This window comes from Cryptomeria japonica, chromosome 6, assembly GCF_030272615.1.
Source record: "Cryptomeria japonica chromosome 6, Sugi_1.0, whole genome shotgun sequence".
Lineage (NCBI taxonomy): Eukaryota > Viridiplantae > Streptophyta > Pinopsida > Cupressales > Cupressaceae > Cryptomeria > Cryptomeria japonica.
Genome location: NC_081410.1, coordinates 2,255,612 through 2,268,143, shown reverse-complemented (window position 1 = coordinate 2,268,143; position 12,532 = coordinate 2,255,612). Strand labels below are relative to the sequence as shown.

Below are 12,532 nucleotides of genomic sequence, written 5' to 3'. Positions count from 1 at the left end.
CTTGATAACAATACTATATCTGTGGTAGGTGTGAATGATAAAGGGAATAAATCAGTAGCTCCTCCTAATCAAAATCTTAATATTTTCACTAATCCCTTGCCTTCTCATGCCTCTAATGTTATTGAGATTGTGCCTAATTATTTCTCTTCTGAAGAATTTACCTCTATGGCTCTGAACTTGGTAAATATGGTAGAAACACAAGATATGCCTAAGGATCCTTGTATTACATTTGACCCTAGCGAGACCATTAGAGCACCCGATGGTCCTTTATACATAGTTGCAAAGGTTATAGATATCCCTTGCCATGGTGCCCTTATTGATTGCTCTTGCATGGTTAATGTCATAAAGTAGAGTATCTATTCACTTTACGATTGCATAAACCAATATATGTTTCTTCTAATATGGTTGTGAAGTTATTTGATGGCTTCTCTTGTCCTACAATTGGTTCTATTACCTTTCCTATTGAAGTTCATACTAAATCCATAGATGTTGACTTTGTTATCATACCCTCTTCTGAGCAATTCTGTATGAAGTTGGGCTATCCTTGGCTATCTTCCATGAAGGCTATTGCTTCTCCAATCCACAAGTGTTTGAAATTTCCTCACCATGGAGAAATCATAACCGTGAACCATAACTTATTTCATCCATCCGAAAGAAGCCCCAGTGTTCCTATTGATTTATTTTGGCCTAAACAATTTCAATCTCTTCCATCAAGGATCAATGCTCTTTTTTAATCTTATAAAAAATGGAAGAAAGATATGATCTTATTCTTAAGTCAACCTAGATCGCCAACACTTGACATTCCTATTATTCTTCAAGATGATGTTCTTCCCCTCATGGATAGAGCTAATCTCCCTCCTAAGGAAGATCATCAACCTATTCCTATGGATGTGACTATACCTCCTCTTAAGGAGAACAACAATATTCCTCCTAAGGTTATAACTATACCTCCTCCTCATGATGGACCTAGTCTCCTTCCTACACCTACCATTCCTCCTTTCTATGGTGCAGTTGCACCTCCTTCCTCTTATCGAGAGAAGAGGCCTTCTTCTCCTCTTCTTCAACCTAATAGACCTCAACCTAAACCTTCAACTATCAAGGAGAGAAATATTCCTACTTTTTCAAGTGTTCCTCCTCCTTCTCAGCCTTCCACTAAGACATCAAAATTGTTGTGCGAGAGAACACTGACGAAGAGACCATGTTCGAGCTCATGAAGCTATCCCTCAAAATACTCAATCTCCTCAGACTCCAGAAGTTGACATGATTCCTTTTTCTCCTAAGCAATATGTTCACCCTACATCTCCAAATCATAATTTGCACAAAACATGTGATGGTTTAACTCCTATTCATGTTCTTGCTCCTCTTTCTCTAAACTTTGATGAAGAAATGGGTGAAAATGTTATTCATAATAGAAATACAACTCCTAATACTTCTGATAGTGAGTATGAATATGTTGATGTGGACAAGCATTTATCAAATGAATTTTCACAAACCCTAATCCTAGCTCCTAGAATCAAACAAAGTGACTTACAACATGAACATAGTCCTTGTTTGGATCTTGTGATAGCTCCATCTGCTGTGCTTGATGTCACTCCTCTGGCATGTTACTCGCCTTCTTAAAATAGTGATCAACAAGATCGGGAGGCGGATGTCGTGCTAGATTAGCAATATTAGCACTGTAGATCTTCTCTCTCTCTCTCTCTCCTTTCTTTCTCTTTTGTGACCATTCTTCTATGTGTATCCCTGTTCTTCTATTTTTCCCTAAATGTCTACTTGGGGATGATGCAAAGCACTAAGATCTTTTCTTGGTCTCTTTCATGTTGACTCAAAAGACATCCTCTCTTTCCTTTCTTCTAAGGTAGTTTCCTTCTTTGGGGAATGATGATTATTATATGCACCTATACATACATGATATACATGAGTTATCATACAACATATTGACCCCAAGGAAAGTGAAACTACCTTGTACCTCATGTTTTGTGCTCATTATCCTTGGGTTTATTCCTCGATTGGGGACTAAATCCTTGTGGTAACGTGCTTCCTCTCTTCTCTCTCTTGGGTGTATCATACCTTAAAGAAATCGCCCCCAATGCGGCATGCACGATCACTTTAATGTGGGGGCATACACTCCACTCATATTTTCCTTCTTGATACTTAGAATTACTTAGTGAACTTTGTTTTTCTTTGTAATCTTTAGTATCCTTGCTTTCATGACTCATAGTGAGGGGAACTTTGCTACTTGCAGTCATGGTTCTTTCCTTCTTGATCTTCCCTTTTACTTTGTCAATCAATGTTGTAAGATCCTAATTCCATTGGGGCCTTGGTGCATCTTGCCTTGACATGGTAAAAGTCTTTCAATCTTGTTTCCTTGTACTTTACAGGTAGTATTGGCGTACACTCATACTCTCGCTAAAGTGGGGGCTAAATGTAGTGTCATAAAATTGTGACCCTAGCAATTTTTGACTTTGTTAGGGTCCTCATGCATGTAAGATCGAATCCTCTAGCTTGATTGAAGATCAGAGACTTCTCAACCCTCAGAATCTGCTTTTTCCTTGGCCTCTACATTACCCTATCTACACTCTGCCCTAGAGAAAGGGGTAGGACAGGGGCGTGGCGCCCCTGTCCCTACCCTATTTTTGGGTAGGACCTTTCCTAAAGCATGCATTGTAGGTTGTGCAGTGAGTGGGAAACTTCCCCGATCTCAGCTTGTGACAAAAATTAGTCTCATTAACCCTAATTGACATGTATTTGCATTTACCCTCTCATTTGGGTAAGGGGTAAGTTGGTCAAGTTGGATAAAATTGTGATCAAGCATTCAAGAGCATTCAAGCATTCCTTTCCAGCATTGAGCATTCTCAAGTCTCCCTTCAAGGCTAGGTGTTGCATTCAAGTCAAGGATTCATCCATTGAAGAGGAAATTGATTCCAACATTCAATTCCACACAAGTATTTCTATCAACATTTCTATCTCAACCTCCATTGAAGTGATTTATAATTCATTCTTTCATTTACATCTACTTGCAAGTACTTTCTTTCATTACTTGGTTAATTCCAAAATTGGGGTTTGACCTAAAGGCAAACCCCCAATCCCAACCCATTTTCCTCTCTTTTTAGTGTGTAGGTTGCAGGTGCACTGCTGTACTTTCATATTCGAGCTCCATTTGCAGAGGCGAAAAAACCCTTTTCATTTCGAGGATTTTTCGGAGGACCATGTACATTCCCACCACGGTCCGGGCAACTTTGTCTTGATATATTACTGCCAGATCCAGGTGTACAGCTTCATCCTATACTGATCTCAAGTTACAATCAACCCTTTGTCACTTTTGCACTATATAATCCAATCAATTTCTTTCCATTTCAAATAGGAAGAGGGGGATTAGCTTATCATTCCTATTTCACTAAGAATTCTATCTTCTTCTTTGAAGGTTGAATCTAGTGAATCAACTCTCCTCTTCTAATGTAATTGGGTGAAAAGTGTTTGAAGGAAAATCCGTACTGAAAGTCTCATCTCTCTTTGGAGGGAAAGGGTAGTTTTCCTCTTGATCTCTCATTCACACATTCACCACATTACACCCTCAACAAAGAATATATAAAGCCATGTGTTAGACAAACATAAATCATGCAACATATATTAAAATAATATATTCAATATATTTATGAGGTGAATGTGAATAATTCAAGGTCTATCTTGCTCTATTGCTAGGAATCATGAAAATAAATCACTTGTACTAGTGTACTCTACCACTAGGTGATTTAGATATTTGATAAAAAGTAGGATTGCTTTAGATAACATGTTATATTGCTAGGGGATACAATACATATGGAAATTGGTTAAATAAACGTACCCACTTCTATCCTCTCATTTAAATTATTAACCATGAATTTATACTCATCTGTACACCACTCGAAAGATTAAATATAAATGATACCCATGTTATTTTCTCATTCAATCTGCCTTGCCATTTGAAATAGAAAAGAACGTGAAGGGATTGAGATTGGCATCCTCTAGAGCAAAACAAGAAAGTAAATCACCTAGAGAAAAATAAGCAAGTAAATCACCTAAGTGTTAAATTGTTCAAATGCAACAATGACAACTCTAGTCACACAATCCACATAGTTCAAGATGGAATAAAAAACTCTAATCATACAACAAGGCCCTAGTTGATAACATAAACAATTATGTTAAAAAGTTAAAGTAGTTTCTAATGGCTTAACAAATTTGGTCATTTGATTAAAGACTGGGGTATTCAAACCTAGCTTAAGTGACAAATTCATATGGCTAGGGTATAAATGTAGGCAAATAAAATATAGTCACATGACAAAGGAAAAGTGGAATGATATAAAAAATTGCATGAGTTACAAAGAAATGTCAAACAGAATAAAGTTATAAAGGTGACAAAGTCACAGAAGGAAAACTAGTGGCAACAAGCATTAAATTGCATGAACTAGTTTTAAGGTGCTAAAAAACTTTATATTCCATTGATAAAGCATGGAATAAGTGGCAATATACCTTAATTGCATAATTAAAAAGTTGTCATTAGCAAAAAAACCTAAATTGCATGATAGGAAGTATAATGTTGGGAGGAACATCCAAAACATGCAACAAAAATAGGGTGAACTCACAAAGCTGGTTTCCACTTTTTGGTACGTCCTAATTTTTGCTGAAATCGTATATTTTTTAGAAAATATAATGATATAAGCTTTAAGAGGTCCCATTTGAAGTAATTAATTGAAGAGAGTTAAATCAAAGGCTCTTAGATCAAAATTTCTTGGATAGAACCTCTCTACTTCTAAATCATACTTGCAATGGAGTCTCCTTTGCATCTATCAAATGTTGATAAAAAACCAATTTTACATTAGCTTTTGGGGGGTCAAATTAATTCATTTATTTTTTTATTTAGTTTTAGGTATTTAGTCCTTATTATAAGCTTTCCAAATAGTATAAATTTTAATATATTTAATTTCATTAATATATTTTTATTTTAATTGTTATGAATGTAGGTTTTTCACCGAACATGAACTTCTTTGTTCAATACATTGGGAAAAATAGTTAACTAATTCAAAAAAATTCTAAAAAATATCTATGCACTAGGTATTGGTGTTTTCTTTCTAAAAAAAAAAAGAAAATTGAATTTTGATATATATAGAACAAGTTATGTGTTCAAACATACACCTATATCTGAATTATAATTAGTCAAACTTCAAAACTTAATAAAATGAAAAATATTCAACATATCACTATCAAACGAACTGCATGCCTTGGGTATTGATGTTACAAACCAAAATTCAAAACAATTAAGTTTTTATCATTTATAGAAAAAAAATTATGCGTTTTGGGATACACATCACTCTTAAAAAATGTTGTTTGTTGTAAAAAACTACTTTTTGAGGGAGATGGAAAAATCAATAAAATTTTATTCAAACAAATTTGAAAAAAACATATTTAGAATCTTCAAACAAGATGCTAAAAATCACTAGTTTATATCATCTTCAAATTCGTAATGGTTTAAAAGTTATAGGTGTCGGAAAGTGAAGGTTTTTTTCAAAATATTCATCTAAGTGTCAAATTTGGTCAAAAAGTGGGAACCAATATTGTGAATTAACCCAATATTGAAATTACAACAATGTTTGTATGATCATGAGACAGAAGGTAAGGTGCCTGCAAATAACTCTAATCCAAGTAATTCATGGAAAGCAAATGCAATTGCATGACTCAAAAGGAAGGATGACTCAAAGTTCTAAATCACACAATATTAGTATGGAAGTTGACCATTGAAGATAAAATTGCACCCCAACATACTTTTATGTGTGCAATAACTCTGAGATTGACCTTGAAAATATCCTCCTTATAGTGGTCACTAGTATGCTTGAACTTCAATCTTTGCTATAGGCAACCTCCCCTTTTTCATCATACCAAATCATTTGAATAGATCCATTCCATAATCCTGTGAACATTCATATAAGGGCCACAATAAACAAGACAAGACTTGATCATGACTTGGATTTGGGAAAATAATAAACATTAGCTTTGTAGATTTTGTATGGGTACAACACTAAAATCTCATTTGTTCTATTTTCTGGATCTCATAAACTAATTAGAGGTAAATTAAGACCCGAGTGAAAAAAATGAAGGCCAATTGATCTCAAATAATATGTCTAAATGTGAAGAATTTTAAATTAACTAAAGAAGAAAAATAAGCTTACCAACATAAACATTGTAGTGTAATGCACACAAAACAAAATTGGGAAAAAAAACCCTGCTAGACTTTACAACCTTTGGTTTCAAGTTGAAAAGCTCTTGGATAAGCTCACCAATTGCATAGAGACCAGGCAAAGAGGTAGAATGCAGCAAAATCTCTACCCTTTTGCATTCTAAAGGATTCTTACAAGCATGCCAGTCTGCATAATCTTCTCCCATTTCATTATTAGTAAAATTCTTCGCCAAAATGCTTCGGACTCTCATTCCCACTCAAAAATTTCTCTCCACATTTACTAAGTAAATGTAACAACTTCTAGGGTTGTTAAGATGGCAAATATGTTTTTAATGCCCCCCTTTTTAATTCTCTCCAACTGCTTGACACTCTTGTTTTCTGGCCAACTGTCCTCTATTGTGCACCATCTTTGAAAATTTAAAATATTTTCAAGTGGCCTTGAAACCACTGCACTTTACACAGGCCAAAAGATTGATAAATATCTTCGCCTTGAAACTTCTACAATCAAAGACTAGAGCAATGTGTTGAGGGATGTGCGTACCTTCTTTGAAATCCTGCAACCATATGCATATGTAAATGAAACCGTGCCAAAATTTTTGAATTGATATTTGTCTTAAAAAATATAGTAAACACAAAATAAATCTTATAAAAAGTTGAATTCTGATTGGCTGCTTGCATATAGTTTAACCACTGCTTAAAGTTTAATCTTCTGCTATAATTACATGCATGACAGGAACTAATAAGATATACTTGACTAATAATGAAAAACATGTTAAACAACCCCAACCAAAAGAAATTGATAATTCAATATTAAAACATATTAATTTATATATAAATTTTTTAACACATTAATAAATCAATCATTGAAAATGAAAATAACTTAATATATTCCTTATCATAGCTTAAATATGTATAATATTTTGATATCAACTTAAAAACATATACTTCAAAAATTAATGCATTTCTATCATAAATTAAATTGCAAATGTAGATTGTAAAAGTTCAAACTAGTGGTTATGTAGATGGTAAAAGTTTGGGAATCCATAAAAAATTATAAATTTAAGATTTTTTATATAAATTTTAAGTTTTAAAATAACTCATCCTATTTGAAAGCACCAAAGTTGAAAGCTTCACAATTATTTAAAACAAACATGGAATGATAATGTACTAGAAAACAAGTCATTTATTACATTTGAAAACTTCACAAATCTAGAAACACAATCTTTATTTAGTTATTGCATTAAATTATTCCCATTGAAAGAAAATACCAATCATTAATTATCCATTGGACTTGCGACTAAAAATAATATATTAACTTTGAATTCTTTTAAATTTTTTTGAAAAAAGAGACCAATCATTAATTATCTATTAAATTTGCACCGAAACTTCGATATAAATATTAAAAGCTTTTGGATTCCACAAGCTCTGAGACAATTGTACCGTAGAATCATTGGCTGACCAGGAAATTTCCACTATGTTTTCGTTGCCCCCGCCGCCGCCGCCGCCGCCGCATTTCGTAAACAAAACTTCTGACGAAAGAATCGAGGAGCAAATGTTTTCTACACAAATTGAAATACCTATCTAATGATCTGTCATACGCGTTTTCTTGCTCCCCACGGCAATCCAAATGGAATGGAGTAGACCATTTGAATATCTTACCGTGAATTTCTCAACCAGTGCTTAGGGAAGCGCAATTGCAAAGCATCTGTGTGTAATCGTGTTTTTCCTGTGTTGTGGATGTATAAATAAGCTGCGGGTTTTCTAAATCTCTTCAAGATCATATAAGTTTTCGAACTGTAAAATATCAAGCATGGCAAGGATATCAAGTGTGCTGAAATTAAGCTCACTTTTTTGTTTAATTCTCGTATCACCATGGTCGGCTTCTGCAGCTCTTGTCGAGCACAATTTCACTGTGAGTTTTGTTCCAGCGATTCTTTATATTAATCTGTATTGAGTTTTGAGCTAATATAGGTTAGAGAGAACAGTTCATGCTCTTATAGTTTTTTTATTTCGATGATGAATTATGGAGTGTGATTCGAAATGTTGATGTAAAAATTTCTACACAACTGAATTCAGAAGCATATTTGAAACTAATATATGTTATCTGAATATATTTCTAGATTTGATTATGTGAATTTTTTTGCATCAAACTAATAGATTGTGGAAATCTAATAATATTAACTAATATATATTGTTGCTTTGTGACAGATTGGAACACAGAGCGTGACTAGAGTGTGTAACACGCAGACGCTTGTAACAGTCAATGGACAGTATCCTGGCCCGAGTATAACCGTTCATGAAGGGGATAATCTTGTGGTTCATGTACAGAATAATGCACCATATAATGTTACGCTACATTGGTAACAAAGATTATATTTTCAAATGATATTCAAGTAACCAATAATTTTTTTAATTGAGAGGATAATCTTTATTGTTAATGGTTTTACAGGCATGGAGTACGACAGATGAGATCGTGCTGGGCAGATGGACCGGCCTACGTAACGCAGTGTCCCATTACTCCTGGGAATAAATTTACCTACAATTTTACAATCATAGGTCAGGAAGGGACGCTTTGGTGGCATGCACATATCACATATCTGAGAGCTACTGTGCATGGAGCTCTGGCTATTTTACCCAGGCCCGGAAATGACTATCCCTTCCCAAAACCAGATGCTGAGATTCCTATTATCTTAGGTATGTGCCATTCTATTGCTGTTGGATTTGTTAAAGAGTCGTTTTAACATTAGGGGTTTGTTTGTTTTTTCACTGCAGGTTTATTACACCAAAATTTTAATCTTTTATTAGAAATTTTAACTGAATGAATGGATAAGGTTAGAAATGGGGATCTTATTTTTGTTAGACAAGCACATTGAATTAGGGGAAGAGCATTAGTAGTCGTCATAGCTATTTTTGCGCATTCACAGATTCTAAATGGTATATCTGATTTTGATTTTTTTTTTAGTTGTCTTCATATACAACTTAACTGTTTATAGCTATTGATCTGGTTTATGGGTAGTAACGATGTACGTTGTGGAATCAGTTATGCTCACAAAGGTCAAAAAGTACACATTTCAAAGTGTCGCCTGATACCTAACTAAAGATGTTCCAGTAACCATCAACTCAAAATCGCTAGTACTTGTTGACAAATGTTCCAATAGTGGTACACAAATGGGCCAATTATGAACAAAAAAATGACAAAAAATGATCGGTTATTGATACAAAACAAATTTATTAATGGTGTTTTCACCATGATGGCTATTGAGGGGTCAACATGACAATAAGATGACGGTTATTGAAACTATGTTATCTATTGATGCTCTTCCCCTAACAAAAATAAATCTTATCTTTGTTCAGGAGATTTGAAACTAGCCTATTAAATCAGCAAGGCACAATAATCCAAGTTTGAACCTTGATGATCTAATCTTTGTTTAACAGGACTACTGAATGCAAATTGTGTCCAGACTGAAAGCACTCTACCTGATTTTTTTGTAACCTGGAAGTGAAGATATCCATCGTACAATTCCTTTGCTTTACGTCTTCTTTAACAACATAAAATAATGTGTCCCTATTCAATTTTTTTTTTACGTCTTGAAACGGTACAGATCCATTTCTTCAGCTCTACGGAACGAGCCAATATAGAATCATGAATCAATGTTTTTGTGTTTACGAACTAGGTACTATAGGGGTTGTAATAGTTATTGGTGAAAAATCACATCATGTCGAAAAGTAAAAATCTTTGACGTTACCTTTCAGACAGAGAGAAATACTTTTCATGAGATAAGATTTGTTTGTTCGTTTTAAACTCTCTTTAAGTTTAAGAAATGGCATGATCTATTAAAATTCCATTCAATTAGCACATATTTTCACCGAAATAGTATTGATAAAGGATATAGATGATATAATATGTATTTTTCAAAGTCAAGTGGAATAGTTTATAAAGAGACACAATCAAATTTAAGAAGAGTAGAATAGTTTTTTTAAAGTAATTTATATTCTTATATTTTCTGGTACTCATTTTATATCTTGATGATAGATCACCAGAGTGATCTGTGAAATGTTGATAAAAAAGATCCACAATCAAATTCAGAAGCAATCATTTGATAAGTTTATAAAGAGTATTTAAAATTAGATTTTGTAATTGAAAGTTATAAAAGAATAAAATAGTTATGTTTACAGACTTCAAGACATAAAAATGTATTAAAAGATATATAGTTCCAGTCCTCCACCATCTGAAACAGCACATGCTGTCAGGTAGAAGAAGCAGCAATCTTCTTTCCCTTGGTCTTCTCTTCGCCTGTAATCTTTCTTCCTGTCAATTTTCCTTCCCATAGTAACCACTCCAATGACAGACTTCCGCATCAAGTTGATGTGATCTTCCTAAATGGTAATATAGGACTATAAGTAAGGATAATAGAATGTGAATTGTTGGTCTAATTTGACATTGTCTACGGTGTTCAGGAGAATGGTGGAATGCCAATGTGGAAGATGTAATAGCAGATGCCGTGAGAAGAGGAGCTGTCCCAAATGATTCGGATGCATACACCATCAACAGCCAGCCAGGAGACTTTTACCCTTGCTCTTCAAATGGTTCGTCCATTACCAAACTATTTTTAGACAAAGTTTAAATCGACAGCATTTTTCAACCGATAATTAATTAATGAGTGAATTGGGAATGCAGATACTACAAGAATATTGGTTGAGGCTGGGAAAACCTACCTGCTAAGGATCATAAACTGTGCCATGATTCATTCATACTTCTTCAAGATTGCCCAACACAACATGACCGTTGTGGCCGTGGATGCTGTGTATACCAAACCATATGAAACAGATGTGCTTCTCACACACCCTGGTAACACCATGGATGTGCTCATAACAACTGGGCAGCAATCCGGGCAGTATTATATTGGCACCCGCGTATACAACAGTCAACCAATTGGAACTGGATACTTAAATACCACCACAACTGCAATATTACAATATCAGGACAGCAGTAATACATCTGCCCCACTGCTGCCCACTTTTCCTGCATTCAACGATACAACAACCGCATTCAAATTCAGTAGCGAGCTGAGAAGTTTGAGGGCTTCAGTGCCTCAGACTGTTGATGAGGAAATGTTTATGACAGAGGGATTTTCACTTGTAAGTTGTCCCAACAATTCGTGTGCTGGGCTCTTTGGTGGTAGAGCAGTTGGAAGCTTCAGTAATATTTCATTTGTAAGGCCAGATATCGCTGTTTTGCAGGCTTACTTTTTTGGTATAGATGGAGTGTATACTACAGATTTCCCAAATAATCCTCCAGTGGTGTTTAATTACACTGGAAATGTGTCACGGAGTCTTTGGGAACCCGAGTTGGGGGTCAGGGTAAAGCTTCTGAAATACAATAGTCGTGTGCAAATAGTTTTTCAGAACACCGGGATTGTTACAATACAGAACCATCCTATACATCTTCATGGTCATGATTTTTATGTTGTGGGTCAAGGCTTTGGCAACTATAATTCCCAAACAGATCCTGTAAATTTCAATCTTGAGGATCCACAGATGTTGAATACAGTGGGAGTTCCTACTGGAGGGTGGGCCGCCATCCGATTTACAGCTAACAATCCAGGTAAGATGGTTTAGATTGTGCTATTTTGAGGGGAGAGTAAATGTTAATGTTTGAACATGAATTTACAGTGGCTTTTTTTCCTGAACAAAACTAAATTACAATTTGTTTGTTTAACAGGAGTTTGGTTAATGCATTGCCATTTTGAATCCCATTCGGAGCTTGGATTTGAGATGGTGTTTATTACAGAGGATGGACCGGAAAGTTTGGACAAGTTGCCTCCTCCTCCACCAGATCTACTTCAATGTTAGAAGCCTAGATGGATCTTTTAAAACTATCCTGTGGCTCTTTTAGTAAAACTCAATTGCAAACGAAGTTCAATACGCCATAAGATGGCCAATTGCTTTAGAGGCCTGCCTTGTATTTTGGATTCCATAATAAAATGGATGCTAAGTTGCATTTTGAAAGAAAATAAAGTGGAAACTCGCGACTTTTAACATGTCTAAGAGTGTTTATATAGCTTGTCTGGGCTCTTGTAACAGCAATTAATTTCAAAGTGAAATTTCATGAATCATAATATAAAGAACTATATTGGAGCCCTCAATCAAGATTGATTGATTTAATTAAGTAATATGAATCTTTATGGTATATAAAATATTAATATTTAAAAATAAAATAAATGATGATGGTACAATTATTTGTAATATATAAGAATAGTAGTGAATTCAATAAGTATCTTATTAAAAATTATGAAGATATGTGTGGATATCATTCAATTT

General features: G+C 34.5%; 1 protein-coding gene across 1 annotated transcript; it reads left to right on the top strand.

Annotated features, from left to right (window-relative positions):
* The first annotated feature begins 7,912 nt into the window (after positions 1-7,912).
* LOC131057871 (laccase-12-like) lies at positions 7,913-12,252 on the top strand. Its single transcript, XM_057992008.2, has 6 exons — positions 7,913-8,123; positions 8,420-8,571; positions 8,661-8,905; positions 10,670-10,798; positions 10,890-11,816; positions 11,934-12,252. Exons 1-6 carry the CDS (start codon positions 8,022-8,024, stop codon positions 12,062-12,064), a joined length of 1,686 nt encoding a protein of 561 aa, XP_057847991.2. The 5' UTR covers positions 7,913-8,021; the 3' UTR covers positions 12,065-12,252.
* Positions 12,253-12,532: the final 280 nt, after the last annotated feature.